Source organism: Ammospiza nelsoni, chromosome 12 (genome assembly GCF_027579445.1).
Source record: "Ammospiza nelsoni isolate bAmmNel1 chromosome 12, bAmmNel1.pri, whole genome shotgun sequence".
NCBI lineage: Eukaryota > Metazoa > Chordata > Aves > Passeriformes > Passerellidae > Ammospiza > Ammospiza nelsoni.
The window spans coordinates 12,103,794-12,129,207 of record NC_080644.1 but is presented as its reverse complement, the minus strand read 5'-3'; the positions used below and the strand labels follow the sequence as shown (position 1 = coordinate 12,129,207).

Sequence of the window (25,414 nt, the reverse complement as noted above, 5' to 3'; positions counted from 1 at the left end):
TGGTTCTGTTGGCTACACAAGCATCACACACGCATCTCCTCACCAGCCATCAATGGTTTCAAACTTTTATAACACCATTCCAAAGGCCGTCAGGGGCTGAGCAGAGTCAATGAGGGTCCTGCTTACTCTCTCTCTCACGATGGGGCACAGGGTGTTTGTAAAGTACTACTAAGTAAACTGCAAACCCTGCGGAAGCTGCGGGCCGGGGTGGGAGCTGAGCAGCGGCAGCAGCAGGGTTTGATGCGGGAACAGCAGGGTTTGGTGCGGGGCCGGCCCGGCTGTGGGTCCGCAGGCGGAGCGGGCAGGACGGGCCGGGCCAGGGGCCGTGGAGCGGAGCAGCCAAGGCAGGAGAGCGCCGGGTGCGGGCCCGGGCTCTGCTCCCTGAGCGAGCGCTGAGCGGGGCTGCAGGGAGGGCTGAGCGGGGCTGCAGCGAGGACAGCGCCAGCGCGGCGGGTGAGACGGGCCGGCAGGGCTGCGGCAGCCCCAGAGCCTCCAGCGGGGCCGGCCGAGCCCAGGGGCTGCCCTCGGAGCCTGCAACGGGGCCGAGCCGAGCCCTCGGAGATCCCCCGGGGCCTCCAGCGCTGCAGAGCCAAGCAGAGCCGCCAGGGCTGCCCCCGGAGCCTCCAGCGGGGCCGGCCGAGCCCTCGGGCTGCCCCCGGTGCTGCCGGCCCCCTGCTCCTGCCTGCCCAGGGGGGCAGCGCCTGGGGGAAGCTGCCCGGGAAGGGGCCGAGTTCGGGCACGGCTGGGCCCCGGGCTCGTTGCACTCGTTGCTGTGTGAGCCCGCAGCCCTGCCCTGCCCATCGCCCCCGCCGGGGCTCGGTGCCAGCACCCAGCGCTCCCACAGCGACCCTGCAGCCACCGCGGGCACCGGCACCCGCAGGCCCCGGCCCAGCACGGCCAGCGCTGGGCCCTCCAGGCCCTACCCGAGTGGGGCACAGGGGCTGAGGCCGCTGCGGGCAGGGCAAGGATCCCCTCGCTTGGCTTTTTTCTCTTGAACAATCCGGGCACAAAGCTGGTGGGGAAGCAAAGGCTGGAGCCTTTGGGGGCTCCAGGCCTTTAACATCGGCCGCTGCAGCTGCAAAATCTGCTCCCCAGATCCTGGCTCCAGCTGCTCCCAATGCTGTGATGGCTTTCAGAGTGTGAATGTGGATTTTGTGTCCCTGTGGCCTGATGCTGGCTCGGCCCAGAAGTCCCTGTGGCCAAATGTTTCCTGCCTGCTTTGGTGACATCGCTGCAGGGGCCGCTGCTGTCAGAGCCCCCTCTCTGCTGGTGACAGCTTTGCTCTTGGGGACACTGCTCTGCAGCAGCCCAGGAACACGAGTAGTGCCCAGTTCCAGGAGTGGCATCAGTGGGACCCCGTGTGCACAGGGACCCCCAGCTCCGGGGTGGCCATGCCAGCACCCCCAGGGACCTCCAGCCCCAGGAACCCAGAGAAAGTGGAAATCACAACTCTGCAAACACTGCTTGTGCCCAAAGAAAATGCAAAGAGAACTGTGACAAACAAGGACAATGTATTTACAGAAGAGGAGTAAAACCAACAAACTTATTTACATTATAAGAATCATTGTAACAACAACAATCTATAGAACATATTTACAGAAGGGTCCAACAATCTTCAAAATGTATTTACACAAGACCCAATGAAATAACAACCTGTGAAACATATTTACAGAAGGCTCTATGAAATAACAATATTCATAACATGTTTACAGGAAACTATCAAAGAACAGCCTACAAAACATATGTACAAAATGAAGATTCCACAGCCAGCATCTCTGTCAGTTCTGGAAGAGAGGGAAGCAGCACAGGACCATTCCAGCCCGGCCCTGAGGGCTGTTCCCTGTGCCCCCAGGCTGGCACACGCTGGCACAGTGGCACTCTGCTGCCAGCACTGAGCCCAGCTGGGCTGGAGCCGGGCCCCAGGTGCTGGGATGGGGCTGGTGTGGCCCAGAGCAAGCACAGGACAGGCTGGGGTGGTGTTTGTGCCACCACAATCCAGAGCCCCCTGGGCACCGTGTCCCTGAGCAGGGCACCCAGCCCAGCCCCAGCCTGGCAGCAGGGGACCCACCCTGCCTGTGGGCAGGGCATGGCCAACACCTGCCTGTCCTGTCCTGGGGCTCCATCTTCATCCCAGGATCATGGGCTCTTCCTCATCTTCCTCATCGACCTCCATGTCCTCCATTCTTCCTCCATAGCAACCTCCAGCTCCTCAACAAACTCTTCCACATCCACCTCCATCAGGGGCAGGGCATGGCCAGCACCTGCCTGTCCTGCTGTGGGGCTCCATCTTCATCCCAGGATCATGGGCTGCTCCTCATTTTCCTCATCGACCTCCATGTCCTCCATTTCTTCCTCCATCAAGCTCCACCTCCATCATTTCTTCATATATCCACTTCCATCTCCTCCTCTCCACCTGTCAGGCTGCAGCAGGAAGCCAAACCTCACAGTGGGGTCTCTGTTCCACACCATCCCCACTTTGCTCCAGCCTGTCTGGGCAGTCAGGGGTGTCCCCCTCCCTGGAATGGCACTGCACCTTCACTGGGACAGCAGTGCACATCCTGCAGGGAAAATCCAGACAGCAGGAACAGCTCAGAATTTATGGACATACCGGGGAGCAGGTGACAAGTGACCACTGGCAGCAGGCGAAGGGTGTGCTGTGCTCGTTTCCAGCTCCTGGCTTCCGGTGCCATCTGGGAGCTGTGGTATCACCAGAATTACAGGGCTGCTCTGCACTGGTGGATAAGGATTGTAAAATGATCAAATCCTTGAATGATTACACTTAGAAGGACCCTAAAGATCATTCCATTCCAACCTGAGCAACTTCCCAGCAGCCCTGAGGTTGCTCAGGGCCCATGGAACCTGGCCTTGAATGTTCCCAGGGATGGGGCATCCACAGCCTCTCTGCACAGGCTGTGCCAGGCCCCAGCACCCTCAGAGTAAACAATTTCCTCCCATCATCAAATCTAAACCTACTCTCTTTCAGTTTGATCCCATTCCCCTTGTCCTGTCATCACAGTTCCTGACAGAGTCCCCCCACACTTCCCTGGGGCTCCTTCACACCCTGGGAAGGTGCTGGGAGCTCTCCACACAACCTCCTCTTCTCCAGCCTCAACAGCCCCAGCTCTCTCAGCCTTTCCCCATGGGGGAGTTCCCCTCAGGAACTTTGTGGCCTCCTCTGGAGCTTCAACAGCTTCTTCTGTCCTGGTGGAGCCCCAGAGCTGCAGGCAGCCCCACAGGCACAGAGAGAGGAGCAGAGAGGCAGGGTCCCCTCACTGCCCTGCTGCCCAGTGTGGGGTGAGCCTGGCACACGGGGGGTCTGGCTGCCAGGGCACAGGGCTGGCCCCTGTTGCGATGCAGATGTGAGGCTGGTGTCCAGCTCTTGCTGCCTCGGCTGCACATGAGCATCACACCCCATTTCCTCACCAGCCATCCATGGCTTCAGACGTTCCTAGCACAGGTGACAAACCAACTCCAGCCCTGCAGTTTTGGTTGGAGCCTCACAGTTCTGTCCTAAATGAGCTGTGAAAATGCTCAAGTCATTCTATTATTTCAGTGGATGCACAAATGTTTGCCTTGTGATGACAACAAATCTTGTTTCTTTTTACACTGTTGGAGGTACCAACACAAGGTTGTCCCATTTCATTACACTTATTCAGAGGACAGACAAACTTAGGACTGACAGTTCATCTGCACATTGAAATAAAAAAGTAGAAAGGACCTGTTTGGGTTTGATTTATTTACATCTAACTTCTGCTTGTTCCTAATAGAAAATGAACCCTCTCGATTTCCCACACTGTCATTTCAAGCCCTTTTGTTGGGAATTGAATGTCCTGTAAGTACATGAAATGGTTCTGAGACCTGCTCTTTGCCAGGCATCCCCAGGTGAAGAGGCCCAAAGATTCCCAGTCTTGGCTCTGTGTGACATGAGGGCAGAGAGCACAAAGCCACGGTCACAGGGCCAGAAAAACCTCAGCACTGTGCCCCAGGGCACCCAGAACACTGCTGAGAACCTGGGAGCACCTTCCTGCAGGGCACATGGCCGGGACATCTCCCGGAGACACCAGGGAGCACGGCACAGCTCCATGGGCACTACAGGGGACATCAGCCCTGGGGCTGCACAAGGGAACCCTCGGCCAGCCCTTCTCAAAGGCACCTGCGTGAGGAACAGGGCAAGAAACGGAAAACAGAACAATATTCCAAATTCCCTTCCTCAGGCAGGTCCGCAGTTGCTCTGTTCTGCCGCGCCTGCCCAGGGTGCATTCAGCTCCCGTGAGGGCAGCAAGGGCGGTGAAGGTTCGCACGGAATTACAGGATCGGTGATGTTGGAAAGGGCCTCTAACAACACTCCGCCCACCATTTCCATGGCTCTGGGCTCCCAGCAGCTCTGGCCCCGAGCAGCCGCCGCACGCAGTGGGCGGATTTCACGAGCTGCATCTTCAGCAGCCTCGTCGCCCTCATGATGTCGCGACATGGCGTCACACCGCCGTAACACAGCCCGGCGCGTGCGCGCTGCGCGCTCCCGACGCGGCTCCTCCTCCTCCCGCCCCCGCTGCGCGGCATCGCACACGAGGGGCGCTTTCACCACACTGATTGGTTCATTGAGCTGCCAATCTGCATGAGGGGCGGAGCGAGGGGCTCGGCCCGTCCAATCACGGAGCGCTCCGCAGCGCCCGCCCCGAGCGGCCGGAGCGGGTCCGGGTCCGGACGGCGGAACCGGGGGCGCCGGGACGGACCGGGGGTCAGTGAGGGGCTGGGACGGACAGCGGGCTTAGGGGTCAGGGACAGCGATGTACCGGGGACTGGGGCTCAGGAAGCGGGGAGCGGGAACCAGGAAGGGGCCGGAGGTTGCCCGCCAGGGTCGGGGCGCGCTGACAGTCTAGAGGCAGGGGGCCGGCTAGGGGACAGGGAGCGGGGTGAGAGCACAGGGAGCGGGGACAGCCGGGGGCTGGGATCGGGGCGCAGGGGCTGGGGACAGCACTGGGGGTCGGGGCACAGGGGCCGGGGACAGCACAGGGGCTGGGGACAACCAGGGGCTGGCGCTCAGGAGCTGGGTACAGCCGGGGACCGGGGGTCAGGACATCGGGCCTGGGGGACAGCCGGGGCTCAGGGCACAGGATCTGGGGGACAGCCGGGGGTTGTGGGTCAGGGGCTGGGGACAGTCAGGGGCTCAGGGCACAGGATCTGGGGGACAGCCGGGGGTTGTGGGTCAGGGGCTGGGGACAGTCAGGGGCTCAGGGCACAGGGGCTGGGGTCAGCCGGGGCACAGGGGCCGGGGACAGACAGGGGCCGGGCTCAGGGCACAGGGGCTGGGGACAGCCGGGGCACAGGGGCCGGGGACAGCCGGGCCCGGCTCAGGCTGCGGGCCGGGCGGTGACGCCGTGCTGTGCCCGCAGCGCTGCCATGGCCGCGGCCTGGCAGGACGTGGTGCGGGACGCGGCGGCCGTGCGGGAGGCGGCGGCGGTGGCGGTGGACGCGGCGCTGCTGGCGGGGGTGCTGATGCGGACCGGGGAGCAGCCCAACGCCTCGAATGTGAGTGCACAGCGCGGGGAGGAGCCGCTCCGTGCCGGGGGTCCCTGAGCCCTTGGCAAGGAGCGGCTCCCCAAGGGACAGCCTTCACTGGGGTGCAGCTCACAGCCCATCCCAATGTCAGCCCTGCCATACAGATTCCCTTTTCCAAGCAGAGGGATAGGTCTGAGAAGGCTTAGGAAGCTACCTGTTGTAGTGCTGGGAGTTATTCCCTTTCCCAGCCTCTCACCACCCATATGAACCTTTGAACCAGAGGAGAGTCTCACAGAGGGGCCTCTTTTGGCATGTTCCCAGCTACAGTCAGCCTTTGTCCCATAACTGGGGTGAGGTGACAGGGGTGGAGATGGCTGATGTGTGGGATTTGCCTCTGAGCAATCCCTGGTGGATGGCTGGGGTGGGAGGGCTCAGCCTGTTGGAGCAGAATGCCATGAGGGGTCTCAGAGGAAGAAGTGCCCCTGTGCAGGAGGGGTGGGGCACCATTGGGGAAGGGTCCCTGAGGAGCCTGAGGGCAAGCAGGCAGCTGGCAGGGATGCAAGGAGGGAGGTGTTCACCACAGCACTGCTACTTGATGTCAGATCAGGGCTCTGAGTGATCTCAAAGGGTGAGGGAGCCTGGGAGGAGAGGCCAAACACACTGCCAGTGTCCCTTGTTTGATGTGAAAATCCAGGTGAATTGGAAACTTCTCTCTGGTGTGGGCTGTGAGTGTGACTCTGTGCATGTAGGATGTGCCAGGGCTCTGGAGCAGGGATCAAAGGAAGTAAGAACCAAACGGCCAGAACCCAGGACTGGCAAATTACCTTTTTCTCTGCCCCTGAGAAGTTCTGGAGGCAGTGCTGTCCAGTTCAGGGGGAGGCAGGGGGAGGCAGTCAGCCCAGCCCCTCTGCAGGTGGTTCATAAAGCAGAACCCTCAGAAGTGAGCAATCAGCAGGGTTGAGGCCATCCATATGTCTGCTCTGCAGGGCTGGGGGCTGCTCAGCCTTCAGACAAGCAGAGGAAGCACCTCCTTAGCCCCTGTTGAGCTGCCCAGACCTGAGTGCTGTGTTGCGTCCCTGCCTGCAGGTGGTGAATTATGCCCCCTTCACGCTGCTCCCATCCGCAGTGCCACGGGCCTTGTTTGAACAAGCCTATGCTGTCCAGCAGGATTTTAACCTGCTGGTGGATGCTGTCAGTCAAAACAGAGAATTCCTGGAGCAAACTCTGGCCAGGTAATGTTTTTGCATGTTGCATTTTAATGAAATATTTTAAATGTAAAGCTTTATTACCCTTGTGACATCTCTGTCTTTCTGAGGTTTTCTTGGGCCCCAGAAAATGGGACATCTGACCAAGACCTGATTCCCTGCTATCATCTTCAACTTTGCCACTTTTTCAGGCTTATAAATTCATACTTGTGGGCTTTTGAGCCCCTGAGCCTTAAATGCAAATCACTGAAGTCTTTGAGTCCTGGTTTTAGGAGTCTCTTTTAGTTTTATTCTGCATCTGCCTGTGTCTGTTCAGTACCCACCAGCTGTGCTGCAGCTGTGATGAAAAGGTGTCTGTTCTGTTTCCACACCCTCCCTCAGTCACCCCCTGCCCTCTTTCCCAGCCACAAGCTCTGGCTGCAGGAGAATTGTCCAGCTCTGGCTCCTGGGTGCTGCTGAGTTTATCTGTGGCTGTTGCATTTTGTCACTCGTGATTGTGGGGCTGATGCTTGCACAAATCCCTCTTCCCTTCCCACTGCCTGTTCTGTGCTGCCTGTGCATGTTCTGCTGCCTCTGGCACTGGGACAGAGCAGAGGAGGCTGTTTTCCAGCATCCTTTTGTTCTGTTAAATCCTCACCCTTTGGAGCTGTTCCAGAGCTGGCTGCAGCCAGAGCCTGTGGGGACATGTTTGTACCTGTGCTTAAAGAATGCAGCACCTGGGGCTTGTGTGTGCTCTGGTGCCTGCTCTGTGCCAGGGCAGCTCCCTGGAGGTGCTGTTCAGGATTTGGGGCCCTGAGGAAAAGCCAGGTCTGCTCTAGCAGGGCCACAGTGTGTGGGGTTTGGAGCCTGACAGGACAGGGGGATTGGATGAAGCTTCTCTGAACTGTGTGTGCAGGCCCAGAGAGACCTGTGCTTTCTGCCTGAACCTGCAGAATTCTGTCCCATCTCTGCCCTGGCAGTGAGTCACCTCTGCACAGGAGGGCCTTTTGTGGAGAGGCTGTGCTTGGCAAGCTGGGTTTGTGTTGTGGTTTTGCGCTGAGCATTCTTGGGGAGGTGTTTCACAGTGCTACAGCACTTGGCTGAGCCCCAGTTCAAACCCAAGAGATCCCCAGAGGACATGGTTCTGCTCTTTGTGCTGGAGAATGCCCCTGCTAAGGGCTTTTTCTGCAGAATAATTAATTTTCTTGTCCCTCTGTGACAGCAGCAGGGGACTGACATGGTCTGTGTTTCTCTCTAGCACCATCAAGGTCGATGACTTCACAGCTCGGCTCTTCAGAATCTACAAGCAGGTTTTGGAGGAAGGCCTGGCTCAGGTACCTGGGCAGGGGATCCCAGTGGTCTGTGCCACTTGGCATTGTGCTGGGGGTGCCTGGGCTCTGGCTGCAGGCTTTGGCACTGTGGACTCTGAGCTGTGCCAGGCTGGTCACTCCCTGTCCTGCAATGTCTTGTCACAGTGCTGAGCTCAGGACCTTGCCCTGTTGAACAGCTGAGCTCTTTGGTTGGTGCTGCTGGAAACAGCCTGGCCTGGAGAGGGAGGAGTTCATGGGGTTTGTCCTCTGGGAGCCTCAGGGTGTGCAGGGACATGTGTCTTGTTGGGACCTGCATCAGCCAGGCCATCCCTGCAGAATCTCCTTTACTTTCAGTGTTGGGAGCTCCTCTGGAACTCTGAGAGGGCTGTGGGCAGGGAGCAGAGCACCCAGGGGTGTGACCTGCATGGTTTGTATCAAACTGAGGGTGACAGGACAAGAGGGGATGGCTTCAAACTGACTGAACAGGTTTAGATGAGATATTAGGAAATTTACTGTGCGGGTGGTGAGGTGCTGGCACACATTGCCCAGAGAAGCTGTGGTTGTCCCACCCCTGAAAATACTCAATTCCAGGTTGGACAGGGCTTGGAGCAGCTTGCTGTAGTGGAAGGGGTCCCTGCCAGCTGCAGGGACTGGGGTGAGGTTGTCTTCAAAGTCCCTTCCAACCCAACCTATTCTGGGATTCTCTGGATCTGCTCTGGGAGGATTTTGAAGCAAGGTCAGCAAAGGATTTGCAGTTAGAGGCCACAGGAGACCCCAGCTGCCCTCCCTGTGTTGCAGACCGTGTTTTTGGGCATCAACCGCTCGGATTACATGTTTGACTGTGGGCTGGAAGGCACAGCAGCTCTGAGGCAGATAGAAATAAACACCATTGCTGCCAGCTTTGGAGGGCTCACCTCCCGCACTGCTGATGTCCACAGGTAAGGAACACCTCCCCCTGCATGGCCCCTGTGCTCTGCAGGCTGCTCCTTGCTCCATGGACATGGCATTTACAGCTTTGTGTTCCACAGGTTGGTGTTGAAAGTGCTGGGAAAGAGTGAGGAGGCATCACAGCTGCTGCCCAACAACCCAGCCAAGGGGCTGGCCTTGGGAATTGCCAAAGCTTGGGAGCTCTATGGGTCCCAAAGGTAAGGAGCAGTGCAGGGAGCCTGAATCACAGAGATGGAAAGCTGTGCTGCTCAGGTGGGGTGATCTCAAAGGGTGAGAGGAAGAGGGAGCCTGGAGGAGATGCCAAACACACTGCCAGTGTCCCTTGTTTCATGTAACAATCCAGGAGAGCTGGTGATCCAGCTAGGAGCATGTGGAGTGTTTATGGGTTTAATGATGTCCTTGGTATCTCTTCCAGGGCTGTGGTGATGTTTCTGGTGGAGGACGTCCAGAGGAATATTTTTGATCAGCGTTGTGTAGAAAATGAACTTTGGAACAGGTAAAGTTTGAATTTTCCTGGGATGGGAAAGGAAGGAGGTTATGGTTCAGAATCTGATATGGAAAGCTGAGCATACAGCTGGCAGATCTTAGGAAACATAGAATGGGTTCCTAAACAGGGAGTTTTTTGGAACAGGTAAAGTTTGAATTTTCCTGGGGTGGGAAAGGTGGGAGGTGATGGTTCAGTTTCTGATATGGAAAGCTGAGCAAGCAGCTGGCAGATCGTAGGAAACATAGAATGGGTTCCTAAACAGGGAGTTTTTGGGGATTTGTAGGATTTCTCTGGCTCCATAGCACAAAGCTTAGGCTGTTTGTGAAGGAACCTATAGATGCATGAATTCCACCCCTGACCTGCAGCTCAGGTGGCTGTGGGCAGCCTGGTGACTGTGGCACTGTTCTTGCAGGAACATCCGCGTGCTGAGGAAGCGGTTCCGGGATGTGTTTGAGCAGGGCTCCCTGGATGCCAGCAGGAGGCTGTATATGTGAGTATGAGCCAAGGTGCGCACTCCTGCCTGCTCCTGGGCACGTGGGGCTGCCAGGGGGAGCCTGCAGCCAAGGCTGGCTGGAAGAAATGGCTGAGGAAACAGTTCTCTTCCATGCTCCAGGCTGCTGTTTCCTCCTGGAGCTGAGATGGCTGTGTGTTCACAGTGGTGAGATTTTGCAGATACACATCAGTGCCTTACAGTTGCAGTCATAACCTCCCTCCTTCAGCCTTCATTGCTCTGGGGGATCTTTACCTCCTGCACAAAGGTCTGCTCTGAGCAGCCCTGGCTGTTTGAGAGGCTCCCACAGAGCCATTTCCTGTTCACTGTTCACATGCTGCTCTGCAGGAGAGGAAGCATTCCATGTCCTTTGGGGATCTCTTGGGTTTGAACTCTCTGTGTCTTGCCTATCCCTGTGGAGACCAGGATGGGAGGATCACAGACTCCCACCTGGTCCCAAGTGTGACGTTTGTCCTATTTCCAGGTAATGTGCTGGGAGCTATATGAACCCAAGGGAAGGGACTCTGTGAGCTGGACTATGAACCTAAGGGAACATGTAGTTTCATGACAATGATTTTTCTGTAGTGAGATTTTTTTGACCTTTGGGGTCTGTGCTGTGTTTAATTAATGAATGTATTGTCATGGCTGGTAGTTGAGGGGAAAGTGTATCCCTTGTTCTTCCTCCTGAGCATCCCCACTGTCGCTGCTGGATGTCTCCTGTCTGCCTGAAGGAGCTCCCAGACCAAGTGCACAGTTTTGATGCCAAAGCTTGGGCATGTGGTGCTACAGCTGTGCTGCCAGCCCAGCCCTGGCAGGCTGGTTTGGTGCCTCTCAGGTTGTTGAGTTGATGTCTTACCTTGAATTGCCACAGAAGAACTTTGTTCCTTCCAGCTTCAAGAATCACAGAGCTGTTAAGGCTGGAAAAGACCCCTGAGATCGAGTCCAGCCTGTAACCCAGCACCACTGAACATGTCCCCAAGTGCCACAACCTCACATTTCAGGTCCCTCCACTGCCCTGAGCCACCTGTCCTAGTGCTTGATCACCTTTTCAGTGAAGAGATTTTCCTTAATCTCCAGTCTAAACCTCCTGTGGTACAACCTGAGGGCGTTTCCTCTTATCCTGTCCCTGTTCCCTGGGAGCACTGCCCAACCCCCCTGGCTGTCCCCTCCTGTCAGGAGTTGTGCAGAGCCACAAGGTCCCCCCTGAGCCTCCTTTTCTCCAGGCTGAGTCCCCCAGGGCAGCATGGGGTAAAAGCTGTTAAAAATGAGGTGCTTACCTCTCTGCAGAGCTGGGTGTCAGAATTACTGAGCCTTTGGTTAGAGCAGAGGCTGGTGTCAGCTCCCCGTGCCTTGGGACAGGCTGAGCTGTGGTTCAGTGGAGAGGAGCCAGGACTTGCTGTGGCAGAGCCAGGCAGGAGCAGGAGGGCCAGAGGAGAAGGGGCAGGGGGCTGTGATCCCCCCTTGGTGCTGGGGCCTGGCTCTGTGAGCACTTCTGGTTTCCTTTCCAGGGATGGCCAGGAGGTCGCAGTGGTGTATTACAGAGAGGGCTACGTGCCCCAGGTCTACGATGAGCAGGTCAGTACCCACCCCCCTGCCCCAGAAACCACAGCTGGGCACTGCCCAGGCAGCTCCAAATAACCTCAGGGGCAACTACCCTCTGTGGGGTGGGGTCAGTCCTGCCTGGTGGGGCTGAGAGCATTGGGAGGCTACAGAGAGCAGGTGGGTGACCCTGCAGTAAGAAAAATGGGTGGCTTTCTTCTCCAGGGGGTCATCCCTTAGTGCAGCACTGAATTGTTTCTGTACAGTAGGGGTTAACAGCTATGTTGTACAGGTATGTTCTGTACAACAGGGGTTACCAGGTATGTTGCACAGGTATGTTCTGTACAACAGGGGTTAACAGGTATGTTGTACAGGTATGTTCTGTACAGTAGGGGTTAACAGGTATGTTGTACAGGTATGTTCTGTACAATAGGAGTAACAGGTGTGTTGTACAGGTATGTTCTGTACAATAGGAGTAAAAGGTATGTTGTACAGGTATGTTCTGTACAATAGGGGTTAACAGGTATGTTGTACAGGTATGTTCTGTACAATAGGGGTAACAGGTATGTTGTACAGATATGTTCTGTACAACAGGGGGTAACAGGTATAACTTACTTAAAGGTTTCAGACTTGGTCTACAGATCACTCTGTGCTCTCTTAGCATGATCAGGCTGCAGGTAGTAATAGCACAGAGCAGATCTGGCTGGTGTCTCGAGGTGGCAGCACTGGACAAGCTGGGGAAGGTGCACACTGTGGATTAATTTAACTGTGCCACCCAGAGGTGGCGGGAAATTCATGCCTGCTTTTCTCTGGAGTGCTACTCCCACCCCCTGTCCCTGCCAGCAGGCAGGGAGGAGACAAACCATATGTTGAGAACTGCACAGAAAAGAGCAGAGCAAACCTTTTGTGTGCTGTTTTCCCTCCTGGCACGGCTGCTCCTGCTCTGCCTCAGAACTGGGAGGCGCGGCTGCTGCTGGAGCGCTCGCGGGCAGTGAAGTGCCCCGACATTGCCACGCAGCTGGCGGGCACCAAGAAGGTGCAGCAGGAGCTCAGCAGGCAGGGGACACTGGAGAAGCTGCTGCCAGGCCACCCTGAGGCCATTGCTCGGATCAGAGCCACCTTTGCAGGACTCTACTCCCTGGATGAGGTGAGTGGCAGCGGGGCTGGAGCAGGGAGGGACATGCACTGCTGTGCTCTTAGCAGAGCCCTCTCTTCTTCTCAAGCAGTGGGCCTTGGGGAATTTATTGGTGCTTCTGCTCAGAGGGATCTGCTGAGGAGCCCCTGCTGCTCCCTGATGCTTTGCTGTTCACAGAATCATTTAGGTTGGAAAAGCCCTCCAAGAACAGAGTCCAACCTTTGCCCAAACACCACATTATCAACTAGACATGGCACTGAGTGCCACATTCCATCATTCCTTGAACACCTCTATCACAGACGTATTTTGTGAAAAATCCTTTTGCTAGGATTTTTTCTCCTCACAAGCTGAGAGGCCTCAGAAATTAAATGTAAACAATGATTTTCTGCTGCTGTGGAATGCAACAGGTGCATCTATGATTGGTCCATGTTGGTTGTTTCTAATTAATGGCCAATCACAGCCCAGCTGGCTCAGACTCTCTGAGAGTCATGAGCTTTTGTTGTCATTCCTTTCTATTCCTTTCAAGCCTTCTGATAAAATCCTTTCTTCTGTTCTTTTATCATAGCTTTAATATAGCATTTTTCTTTGAATATAATATATATCATATATATCTCTTTTAATATAATATATATAATATATATATTATATTAAAAGAAAAAGATATATTATGAAAATAATAAATCAGCCTTCTGAAACATGGAGTCAAGATTCTCATCTCTTACCTCATCCTCGGACCTCTGTGAACACCACCACACACCTCCAGGGGTGGTCACTCCATCCAGCTCATTCCCATATGAAACCACCCTGTCCATGAAGAAATAATTCCTGGTGTTTACCTGTTTCCCTCCTTTCCTGCCAGGGTGAAGAAGGTGACAGAATGGCTGCCACAGCCATCGCTGACCCCGACCGCTTTGTGCTGAAGCCTCAGCGTGAAGGTGGAGGTATGAGCTGGGCTCTGGAGGTATGAGCTGGCCTCTGGAGGTGTGAGCTGGGCCCCTGGGAGTTTCCATTGTGGTTTGTGCTGTTTTTGGGACAGGCAGGAGCTCTGTGCCAGCTCCTGGCCTTGTGCTGAGGGATAAAGGGTGGCTTGTGGCTACTCATAGCCATGGGGGCTAGTCCTGCCACTAAGGCAGTTCTGCTCCTGGAGGAGCTGCCAGGGCCCTGGTGCTGGGTGTGGGGAACCCAGGCAGCACCTGGGGAGACAAAGGCTGGGTTATTTGGGCTGCCTGGGCCACAGAGCTGGGGCCAGGGGATTCTGCTGTCCTGGAAGGGTTTGATGTGCTGCTTTTGTTTGCCAGGGAACAACCTCTATGGTGAAGAGCTCAGGGAGGTTCTGGAGAAGATCAAAGACAGCCCTGAGAGAACTTCCTACATCTTGATGGATAAGATCAAACCCCAGCCATCACTGAATTACCTGCTGAGGGCTCACAGTCCCCTCCAAGTGTCAGAGTGCATCTCTGAGCTCGGGATCTTTGGGGTCTATGTCAGGTGAGCAGTGTGCTTGTGTTCCAGGGCAGTTCTCTGCTCCTGATGTGGAGCAGGAGCATTTTGCCCTCTGTGCAGCCCAGGCACAGCTGCATGACAGATGTCTGGGGACATGCAGGTGCAGGGGACAGATGTGACCATTCAGTCTGTGCCCCTGGAGCAGCTCTGAGCACGTGAGCTGCTGCTCTAAACCTGCTGCCAAATGAGCTGTTGGAAAACCACAGGCCTGGTGCTGGCAATTATTGGTGCAGTGGAATCCTGGGCTCCATGTGTCTCATCCCTGATTTCTGGGGGCACTTCTTGGGTTCTGCATGCAGCCCCATATGTGGCTTTTCTGAAGCCCTAATGATCTCTGAATACCTGAAGGCCTAATGCCTGTTCAACTCTAATAAGAGCTGGTTTTGTAACCCTCTTAGGCCACATTTCCATAGAGTATAAATGGAAGTCCATTACACACAGTTTTGGGAACAAAGGTGCTCTGGCAGCATTCAGCCCCTGGCAGTGCCCATTTGCAGAATGGCCAGTGCAGCCACCACTGCAGGGCCCCCACATTAGCCTTGGGGGCTCTGCCCTGCCCTGTGTGCCTGACAGGGACGGTGCAACCTGCTGCTCCAGAGAGCTGCCAGGGGCTCTGTGCTCTGCAGGGCTCAGTGCTGGGCAGGGGCTCAGTGTCCCTCTCTCTGTGCTCAATGTCCCTCTCTCTGCAGTGTCAGTGTCCCTGTCTCTGTGCTCGGTGTCCCTGTCTCTGTGCTCAGTGTCCCTCTCTGTGCTCAGTGTCCCTCTCTGTGCTCAGTGTCCCTCTCTGTGCTCAGTGTCCCTGTCTCTGTGCTCAGTGTCCCTCTCTGTGCTCAGTGTCCCTCTCTGTGCTCAGTGTCCCTGTCTCTGTGCTCGGTGTCCCTGTCTCTGTGCTCAGTGTCCCTGTCTCTGTGCTCAGCGTCCCTGTCTCTGTGCTCGGTGTCCCTGTCTCTGTGCTCAGTGTCCCTCTCTGTGCTCAGTGTCCCTGTCTCTGTGCTCAGTGTCCCTGTCTCTGTGCTCAGTGTCCCTCTCTGTGCTCGGTGTCCCTGGCTCTGGGCTCAGTGTCCCTCTCTGTGCTCGGTGTCCCTCTCTGTGCTCAGTGTCCCTGTCTCTCTCTGCAGGCAGGGCAGGGAGCTGCTGCTGAACGAGGCCGCCGGGCACCTGCTGCGCACCAAGGCCATCGAGCACGCGGACGGCGGCGTGGCAGCCGGGGTGGCCGTGCTGGACACGCCGTTCCTGGTGTGAGGAGCCACAGCCCCACCCTCCTTCTCTGCTGCCTCAAGAGCTGATCTGCCCCAGGGATTCCTCCTTAGGGTGCTTGCCACGGTCTGACTGCTGGAGGCTGTGAGAGGGACTGTGTGATGCAGCTGCTCAGAGCTCCTGGGTGCCAGCCCCAGCTGCTCAGAGGTGGTTCCCCCTCCAGGAAGGATTCCCTTGCTCTGCCTGCTCAGAGGCCCTGCCCTGGGCACAGCCCAGCTGTGACTCCCAGCACTGCAGGGTTCTGGGGGCAGGGGGATGCAGAGCAAAGGGTCAAGGTGCCATACAGGCCTTTGTGCTGCTCCCACTTCTGAGCTCCTTATGCTGCACGGTTACTGGAAACATACACAGCCTAAGGAATGAGAGGAGAAAGGTGGATGGGCAAGGATCAGCCTTTATGTGCCTCAGTGCTCTCCAGATTAAAGAGGAGAGCCCAGCTCCACTCCCCATGGCCCCTCCAGCCCTCCTTCCCATGCTGCTGCTATCCTGATTTCTGTTTTCCTCTGTGCCTGAGGATCCTCAGGGTTCCTGCACCAGGCACAGCTGCCCTGGGTAATTTGCCCAAGGGCCTTTTGCTTTTGCTTTGCCCAACTCCTGTTTTATTGGACTGGGTGCCTCTGTGCCACACAGGGCAGGCAGCAGTGCAGGGTCCAGGGCAGGCTCCCTCTGCCTCCTGCAGCCATGTCCAACAGATCTCCACAGAATCCCTCAGAGATGGAGGCAGCTCCCAAGGCAGCAGAGAATTGGAGCCTTGTGTGTGTTGATAAATTCCAAAGCACCCTGGGTTTGGGCCAGTGCATCCCACTGCAAATCAAACCCTGAGCATCTTCCTGCCAGGGAGCCCCAGGCTTGGGAATGCTCCTGCTGAGCCTGGGAGCTCTGTGGTGAGGAAGGAATTGCAGGGGAGGCTGGGCAGCCCAGCCCCAGCTCCCAGCACCTTACTGTGGGACCAGCACCAGCAGAGGGGAAGATGTGGCTCCCTCCAGGTTTTATGGATCAGTGGGAACAGCACAGCAGTGGAGCAGTGTGGGCTCTCCTGCTCAAGGTCTTCTGCCTCTTCCTCCAGCCCCTTCTCCTCCTCAGCCCTAAAAGCTGCACCTTTCTGGCAGCAAAGAGCTCAGGCAGCCTCAGCCCAGCCCTGTCAGTAACAGAGAACCAGCACAGAGGCAGAATCCCTGCAGAATGGGATGTGCTGAGTGGCAGAACCAGCACAAAAGCAGAATTCCTGCAGAGAGGATGTGCTGAGTGACAGAAGCAGCACAAAGGTAGAATTCCTGCAGCCTGGGTGTGCTGAGTGCCAGCCCTGCTGGCTCTTTGCTGCTGCAGCATCAATCACCAATTGGTCACCTGGGAAACTGCTCCATTCTCCAAGTGTGACTGAAACTGGGCTTCCTGGGTGTTTTGTTGGGGGATTGATTACCCCAAGCCAGAGATTAAAAGGAATGTGCAATCTCACTGCTGTTTGTGCCATGTTTGTCCAAGCCCAGGGGCACACCTGGCCAGGTGTGCAGAGATCCATGGCTGTGCCTGGAAGGGGAGCAGGCTTGGGGTGAAGGTGGGGCAGCCCTGAGCTGTGCTGGCAGCCCTGAACCTCCTCACCCAGCTCCCTGGAATCAGTGATGCATGAGGGGGTTGGTGACATGTGGGTGTCACACTGTGTTTTGCTTTCCATGAGCCTGGGAGCAGCACTGGCTGAAGAGCAGGGAGAAACTGAGGCACAGGATGGAGCCAGCACTGCCAGCCACAGTAAATCACATGTGAAAAAAAAAAAAAAAATCCATGGATAAACATCACTGGCAGGAACCTGCCCCTCCCATCCCAAAAGCCACTCCTGGTTTCTGAGCGCTGAGCATCTCCCACCCACACCCACTCCAAGCCTGTTTCCATTTTGTTTTCTTGAATTTTATTCAATTTTGCATTAAATTCTCGCTGTTTTCCAGCCAAAATTACATAGCTAACAAAGAGTAACAGGAGGAACGATGATGTAGGAATCCTTGTCACCAAGATGGCACAATCCAGTGGTACAGAGCTGTGGGGGCACATGGGGACAGGCAGGCACTGAGGCTACAGGTGACACAGCTGCTGTGCCAGTGAGAGCAGCAGGTAACAAGTGAGATTTGGGACTTGGCCAACAGCCCAGAGGAGCACCCCAACACCTGCCCTGAGCACCCTGAGGCAGCTGCTCCTCCTTTCCAGCCCCAAGTCAGCTCAGGTTGCAGGTAACCCCAGGCCACTGGCACTCCCCAAAACAGCTGTTGCAGCAAATTTTAAAGCCCAGTTCTCCTTTGGTTTAAGTGCAAAATCAAAGAGTTCACATGCAGGTTTCACAGAGACATTGCAAAGGAGGTATGAGCCCCAGCTCAGCCTTGGCTGGAGTTAAAGTTCCTTCACTGGAGGAAGTATGGCTTTGGCAGGACCCTGGTGGTGGTCAAGGCTCTTGGGGAAAAGGGTTGTGGGCCTGTAGCTCTCATCATCCTTAAGTCAGGTCAGATTTAAGCAAACACTGACTTGAAACACCTCCCACCATTTTTCCTGATGAGGAGATGAGTAGGACTCCCACAGCCCTGCCTGCCTTGGTTTCTCTGCTGTGGCAGTGCTCATGGTGCCATGGGAAAGGTGCCTCTGCCTGGCTCCATTTCCTCTCCATCCTCCCCCAGGACACAAGAGGAGCATCCAGCTGCTCCAGCTCTGCTTCAGCTCTGAGCTGGTGCAGCAGAACTGGAGGAACTGGGACTCCATGGAAACGTCACACCAAGGCTTTTCCCTTCCAGTGGTGTCCATGGCCAGTGAAGGACCCTGGGCTGGGGACAATGCACCAGCTGGCACAACACAGTGAGGAGCAGCAGATCTTGGTATCAGATTGCCCCTCAAAACCTGTTTAAAGCCCAGAGCTCCCTGGAGCCTTGCCCCAGTGCCCTGGCGGCTGCAGGGAGCTGTGCTAGCAGCAGGCCAGTGGATGCAGGATGAGCACAGCCCTGCAGTGATGATGTGGCTGCTGCAGCGCTCCTGCAGCTCTCCAAGCACAAAAGGAAGCTCAGCTGCTCTGTGGGCAGTGGTGGATGCCCCTCCCAGGCCTGCCTGCATTGAGTAACTCCAGCATCACTTCCCCTGCAAGCCCCAAAGCTCCTTCCCACTGTGCACAAGGTGCCAGGGCCCCTCCAGACAGAAAGTAAGTTAACACCCTCTCCCCAACCCCCCAAAATTAAATTAAAACCAAGAACGAGGTGCTGAAAAAGGAGGAGGATGAGTCCCTCTGTGCACCAGGCTGACCCTCAGATGTGTGACATCCATCTGGAACATGACAGACACCTCACCCAGGGCATGGACACAGCCTATCCAGAGCCAGACTCTCCTCGTTTCTACCATTGGTACATTTAATTCAACAGGTGAAGGTTTCCTTCCCGGGCAGGCAGTGGCTGTTGGAGGGACCTGCCCATCAGATGCCACTGCCACTGTCCTACTGAGCTGCTCCTGCAGGAGCAGTGTCACATCTGCTGTTGAAAAGCTGTGTGATGACACCCGGGTCTGCCAAGGTGGAGATGTCTCCCAGCTCGTGGTCATCTTTGGCAATCTTCCTCAATATGCGTCTGGTGATCTTTCCTGTAATGACAGCCAAGAAAGGGAAGCAGGAGTCAGAATCCCAGGATGGTCTGGGTTGGAAGAGACCTTAAAGATATCTCTTCCCAACCCCCTGCCATGGGCAGGAACAGCTTTCACAGTCCCAGGTTGCTCCAAGCCCCATCCAACCTGGCCTTGGACACTTACAGAGATCCAGGGGCAGCCCCAGCTTCTCTGGGCACCCTGTGCCAGGGCCTGCCCACCCTCACAGGAACAATTCCTTCCTTATGTCTATTTAATCTACACCTGCCTTCCACCAGTTTAAAACCATCACCCCTTGTCCTTCATTATCTGTCTATATAAAAAGTCCCTCTCCCCAGGAGTCAGGATCTCTTCAGCATCCTTAGCAGAAGAGGGAAGTACCAGACCTGCACATCCTGCTCACCCTGAGCTTGTACCTCCCCTAATCTGAGCAGCCCTGGACCAGCAGAGCAGGGCTGCTCAACTTCCACTGGCAGGAGCTGTCCAGTCCTGCCCTGGAACTCACCTGAGCGGGTTTTGGGCAGGCTGGGGGCGTACTGGATGTAATCAGGTGTTGCTATGGGCCCAATTTTGTCTCTGACTGCAAAAAAAAAAAAGAGAGATTTTCATTGTAGGGCTGAGGAGAAGCCACACATCCTTTCGATGATAAAAGGACAGAAGGGTAAGACACAGAGCCCAGCTCCTGGGACACCTGGCAGGGCAGTGCCTGGGGACAAGGCCTACAATGCAAACAGGGCCAGAAGCACATCTCCCCAACACTGAGAGTACTCATTTTTTCACTCCCTCCATCTTCCAGACTCCTCCCTAACAGCTACAACCAACACCATGACCTTGATAGAGCAAGGATTGATTTAAATTCACTCTTGGGTTCCTCCAGAGAAGCAGCTGCCATTGGGTCTGTTTGGTGTATTCAATGCTGCAGTTTGCAGTGAAACAGCTCCTTGAGAGCAGAGCACTAACACCCAGAGCACCTCCCTAAAGAAACCCCATGATCCTCTCAGGATGTCCCAGTCTGGCAGGGAAAGCCCTGCTGCAAACAAAAGCCTGCTGAGCACCCCAGCCCCTCACAGGGCTGCCAGCTCCCAGAAGGCAGAGATGGCATCACATGAGCAGCCAAAGGCTGGCAGAACTAATGTTAGTCTTTGCCACCCTGCTGTGTAATCAAGAGGCACCTTGTGGCACTTGTCCACACTGCACTCCCCAGACCACAGGCAGCACCAAGCCTTCAACCCCTCCACCACCTGTGCTCCCCCTGCCTGCTCCCCAACATTTGCCTGTTGCTACCTTGTTTTTTGAGCTCATCTGTGAGGTCCTGGCTGAACTCGTAGCCCTCTCTCAGGGTCACAAAGCAGTAGAGGCACTCTCCCTTCAGGGGGTGGGGATGGCTGACCACGGCAGCCTCAGCCACTGCAGGGTGCTCCACCAGGGCTGACTCCACCTCTGCCGTGCTCAGCAAATGGCCTGCAAACAAGGGGGACACAGAGCTTTACAGGCCTGCAGGAAGACGCCTGAGGCTGTAAAAGGCCCTAAACTACAGATCTGAGGGCATCAGTTTGATGTGCTTGGGAAAGGACAACAGCTGGAGAGTGAAACTCATTTCCGCAGTGCTCTGGAAGCTGCCAAGTGTCACCCAGCTGCAGAAGCCACCTCCCTTGGCTGCTCCCCCTCCCACCTTTAGGCTTTCTGGAACAGATCATGAACAGTTCACAGTGATGCCTTTCCAAGGCACAGGCTGAGGAGGAGCTGGATTTGGCAAGGAGAGCTGCCCACATGGTCAGCCAGGAAGTGCAGAGGAAGAGGTTGGATCTGCAGAGTCCAGGCTCCAGCCCAGTGCTGTGGGGAGGGGCAGTGACTCTCCAGATCTTGGGACAGGGGCACAACTCAGTCCTGCACACCTCTGCTCCTGTACCTGTGCTCTGACCTTCCACTCCAGCACTGCTGTCACAGAAAGCCACAGCAAAGTGGTCAACTCCCAGAATGATCAGCTGGTGGAGAATCAAGCACTGCTGGTCAGGTGAAAGGATCTAATTTGATCCAGGGGCAAGTAAAGCAGCACCTCAGAGCCAGCAGGACACCCCTGAAGGATACAGGCTCCAGGAAAGGAGGGAGGGAGGTATTAAATAGAGTACATGGAAAATTATGGGCTGAGAAGCAAGTGAATCTCAAAGACTCAGTTAAGAGAGGTGGGAGAATCTTCAGAGCTCTGAGCAGCCTGATCCAGCCTTGAGGTGAGCCCTTCATGGAGCAGCAGGTTGGATTAGCAACCTTTATGGTCCTGCCCAAACTCTGTGAATTCCCTGTGGCCCTAAATCCTGCAGCAGAGGTGCCCTGGCTGGTTACAGAAGGTTCCTTCCTTCCAAGGCTTTGTCTCCAGGGAAAACGGTGCAGAAAGTCACCAAGTCACAGGTTTGTGTGTCCCTGAAATAACCCTGAGCCAGAAACTGGATCCACCTTGAGGACAAGTTGGACAAGCAGAATTACAGGTGCAGAACCATCCCCTTAGAGCAGGGGGCTTTTGAAATGGATGTAGAAGTGTCACAAAGCAAGGTGTCACAAAGCACATTGGTCCCTACTGAAGACAAAACTCCTTCTTACCAGAAACATTCAACATGTCATCAATTCGCCCTGTGATCCAGTAATAACCATCTTTATCTCTTCTGCAACCTAAAAATAGCCAGAAATGAGTGTGAGGCAGCAGTGCCAGCCCTCAGAGCAATTGATAAGGGATTCTGAGGGCAGGACAGGGCAAGATTCTCCCTGCTGTCCCCAGGCCCCTGTGACCACAGCAGCCTGGAGCCCCTTACCATCTCCTGTCAAGTAGTAGCCAGGGAACTTCTGGAAGTAAATGGTTTCAAACTGCTGGTGCTTCCCGTAGACCGTGCGCATGATCCCTGGCCAGGGTTGCTTGAACACCTGGGGTGAGACACACAGCTGGGCAGTGAGAGCCAAAGCAACAACCCAGGCTGGCACCACAGGGAGAGAGATGTCAGACAGCCATAAACAGCACTCGGACACTTGCTGCCAGTGCTGATCCACTGGGAAAGTCCCACCAGCTTTGGCAGGGGGAAGGAGCTTGGCTGAGCTGTTGTTCCCATGCTGCTGTCTTGCCCACATGTGCAAGTGCATTTAGTGATCAGCTGGAAAAGCTCCCATAGTTCTGGCCTTGGAGGGAGTTCCCACCACCCAAGGGTATGTGGACCAGGATTAGTGGAGGCAGAATCACAAATTTTTTAAGGTTGGAAATGTCCAACCATCACCCACATTCACCATGTCCTCAAGTGCCACCTCCACACATTTTTTGAACACTTCCAGGGATGGTGACTCTACCCCTTTCCTGGGCCAAAAGATGTGGTTATTCTAGCAGGAATGTCCCAGAGGCCACAGGGAATGGACAAAGGGAGGCTGGGGAAGATCAGCCCTTCCTTACCACATTATTTTTTAAAGCTGGAAATGTCCAACCATCACCCACATTCACCACTAAACCATGTCCTCAAGTGCCACCTCCACACGTTTTTTGAACACTCCCAAGGATGGTGACTCTACCCCTTCTCTGGGCTAAAAGGTGTGGGTATTCTAGCAGGAATGTCCCAGAGGCCACAGGGAATGGACAAAGGGAGGCTGGGGAAGATCAGCCCTTCCTTACCAGGAAACCTTCTGCTTCTCCTTCCAGCTCTTCCCCCGAGTCGTTCAGGATGGCAGGGACCACACCAAAAAAGGGGAATGTCTGCCATGAGGACCAGGGAGAAAGGAGAGATGGAGGTGAATCCCTGCATTAGACCCCCATTAACCAGAGGGAGTGGGAGGCAGGGCAAGGGCAGCTTTGGAGAGCTGTGGTACACGGGGCCCACAAGTGTGGCTGCATGGGGATTGAGATTTTGGGTGGTGGTCACCTCCCCATGTGCACCACTGTCCCCCCAGCCCCTGGCAGGCTCCAACCCCCCAGCCATGGCACAGCCAGGGCCCTGCTGAGGCTGCTGGGGAGGAGAACACGAGTACTCACGGCAGAGCCTGGCTTCGTGGGGGTGGCAGCAGGAAGGGGTGTCAGCATGTGGCCTCCCTGAAAAGAGAGACAAAAACCAGTGAGTTTGGGCCGTGCCAGCCCATCCCACAGCTGTGCCATCAGCTCTGGAAACAGCACATCCCAGTCAGGGCTACTCAGGGCAGGTGTGGAGATGGGCCCTGGGAAGGATATGGCAGTGGATGGGGAATCTGGGCACACACTTGGAGCTGGTGGAGAGAAAGAGGGGCAGGAGAGTACTGTCCAGAGCAGAGTGAGGAAGAGAACCTTGGGAGAGGAAGGTTTCTCCTTTTGGAGCCTGCTTGAGTTGCAGGATAGGAAGAGAAGGAGCACATTAGGAGTTTCCTGGGCAGGCCAAACAAACACGCCCCACAGAACCCAAACCCCACTAAGGGAAAGCTGCAAGGAGGCCCTGCAGGGAGCACAAGGGACAGAGAGGTGCCAGGGACACCCAGGCAGGACTCACCGTCTCTGTCTGCCAGAAGGTGTCCACAATGGGGCACCTCTCCTCTCCCACCACACGGTAGTACCACAGCCAGGCCTCGGGGTTGATGGGCTCACCCACGGTCCCCAGCACCTTCAGGGACTTCCTGCTGTGCCTGCAGAGAGGAGGGGGCGGGCAGGGGCTCAGCAGGCCATGGAGCTGTGAGCCAGCTGCACAGCAGAGCCTGTAGGAACCCCTGGGCTACTCAAAATGCACCTTCCAGGTACAGGTCAGAGATTTCTCAGCACTCTTCCACAGGGGAGGAGAGAAGACCTGGGTCATTTTGGCATCTGCTGTGCAAAGCCAACATCCTCCTTCTCCTGGGACTGGCACTCACTTTTTGACAGGCTCCTCGCCGTACTTCATCAGCATCCGGATGGCCGTGGGTGCTGTGTAGAACTTGGTCACCTTGTACTTGTCAACGATGCTCCACATCCTGCCAACATCTGGGTAGGTGGGGACGCCTTCAAACTGAGCAGGAGACAGAGCAGTGACACAGCTGCTCCTCACTGCTCCCCACCTGCAGCACCTGCCCAAGCAGGAGGAGCCAAACAGCAGCTGGACCCCAGCATGTCCCTATAGGGGTACACAGTGAAACCAGCCCGGGTCAAGAACCCCCTCACTGGGCAGATGGCATCCCCCCTCATCCTGGCACGTCCCCTGACACCCCCTTGCAGCACAGGCACTTGGGTGGCCACCACAGTGACACAGTCCCACCAGCCCAACTGACCCTGCCCATGTGGCAAAGGGCAAGAGGTCCAAACACTGAGACAGAATCACAACCCAAAGCACCAACAACTCCCAAAAGGCCTCCCCCAACACAACAGTAATTTTCCTGCTTGCATTTCCCTGGGGATTCTTAGGCATAGGTCTCTGGCTCCCTGATCTGTTACACTGCCAAGAGAGATACAGGCACAGGAGTTAGACAACAAGTTGTCAAATCAGCATCAGCAGGGAAAACATCACTCCCTGATTGAGTTTTTGCATTAAGTCAGAGCAGCACTGACTCCATTGGTACACAAGGCTTGTACTTTTATGGGAAAGAAACAGGGGAGCAGTTTGAAACAGTTTGAAAAACTACAAAAATTTCTGTAGTTTGAAAAGGCCACACAAAAATTACTCCCTCAAGAAGTCATCATAGAGCACCACCCTTGCTCACAGAGCCCTACACACCATCACAGAGCAATGCAGGGGTGCAGCTCAGCACCACCACCTCCCTTTTGCTGGAGTGACAGCAGCCAGGGGCACAGGGCACTCACCAACACGCCGGTGGCCCCGTTGGCCAGGGGGCCGTAGGTGATGTAGGAATGGCCTGTTATCCATCCAATGTCAGCTGTGCACCAGTACACGTCCTCGGGTTGGTAATCAAACACGTATTTAAAGGAGGTGGCAGCAAAAATCATGTATCCACCCATGGTGTGCAGCACACCCTGCAAGGAGAAGGCACAGCAATGTCAGGGTGAGCTCCCACCAGCACCCTCACCCTGCCAGGCCCAGCTGAGCATCGCTGCCTCCAACAGCAGCTGAGCAGGAATGACCAGCACAGCCCTTTTCAGAGACCTCTGTGGCTCCTCTTCCTGCTGGGGCCTCCCAGCACCCCCCACACCAGTTCCCCCAGCTGAGGGGTCCCCAGGGCTCAGGCTGCCCCGTGCAGGGAGCTGGGAGCACACCTTGGGTTTTCCAGTGGAGCCGCTCGTGTAGAGGATGAAGAGCTCGTCCTCGGCGTCGCACCACTCGGGCTCACACTCTGTGCTGGCACCAGACATCAGCTCATGCCACCACGTGTCTATGGCTGGGTTCCAGGGGGTCTGAGGAAGGCACAAGGTTGGGAACAGGCTTGTCCAAAAACAAGAAAGGGGGAATGAGGAGCACAGCCCAAACCTTGCCCCCGTCACGGGCCATTGAGGGGGATGTTCACAGCACAGCCTGCTGCAAACCATGCACCAGAGCTGCAGCTCCCACT

General features: G+C 55.9%; 2 protein-coding genes across 3 annotated transcripts in view; one reads left to right on the top strand and one right to left on the bottom strand.

Annotated features, from left to right (window-relative positions):
- The first annotated feature begins 5,393 nt into the window (after window positions 1-5,393).
- Window positions 5,394-16,804, top strand: GSS (glutathione synthetase). The gene is made up of 12 exons (XM_059480692.1): window positions 5,394-5,529; window positions 6,586-6,731; window positions 7,942-8,017; window positions 8,792-8,931; window positions 9,022-9,138; window positions 9,357-9,437; window positions 9,841-9,918; window positions 11,427-11,493; window positions 12,410-12,604; window positions 13,452-13,533; window positions 13,891-14,080; window positions 15,214-16,804. The coding sequence occupies exons 1-12, from the start codon at window positions 5,401-5,403 to the stop codon at window positions 15,335-15,337; spliced, it is 1,425 nt and encodes a 474-aa protein (XP_059336675.1). The 5' UTR covers window positions 5,394-5,400; the 3' UTR covers window positions 15,338-16,804.
- A 1,901-nt stretch (window positions 16,805-18,705) lies between these two features.
- ACSS2 (acyl-CoA synthetase short chain family member 2) overlaps window positions 18,706-25,414 on the bottom strand; it is a 28,256-nt gene continuing 21,547 nt past the window's right edge. For both annotated transcript variants that reach the window (XM_059480907.1, XM_059480908.1), the window contains 11 exons: window positions 25,122-25,259; window positions 24,711-24,881; window positions 23,789-23,922; window positions 23,434-23,566; window positions 22,950-23,006; window positions 22,593-22,673; window positions 21,754-21,862; window positions 21,545-21,613; window positions 20,234-20,410; window positions 19,455-19,529; window positions 18,706-18,949 (listed from right to left, as the gene is read on the bottom strand). In XM_059480907.1, the coding sequence (XP_059336890.1) occupies window positions 18,807-18,949; window positions 19,455-19,529; window positions 20,234-20,410; window positions 21,545-21,613; window positions 21,754-21,862; window positions 22,593-22,673; window positions 22,950-23,006; window positions 23,434-23,566; window positions 23,789-23,922; window positions 24,711-24,881; window positions 25,122-25,259 (1,287 nt within the window). In that variant the 3' untranslated portion in view covers window positions 18,706-18,806. The remainder of the gene's footprint in view (window positions 18,950-19,454; window positions 19,530-20,233; window positions 20,411-21,544; window positions 21,614-21,753; window positions 21,863-22,592; window positions 22,674-22,949; window positions 23,007-23,433; window positions 23,567-23,788; window positions 23,923-24,710; window positions 24,882-25,121; window positions 25,260-25,414) is intronic.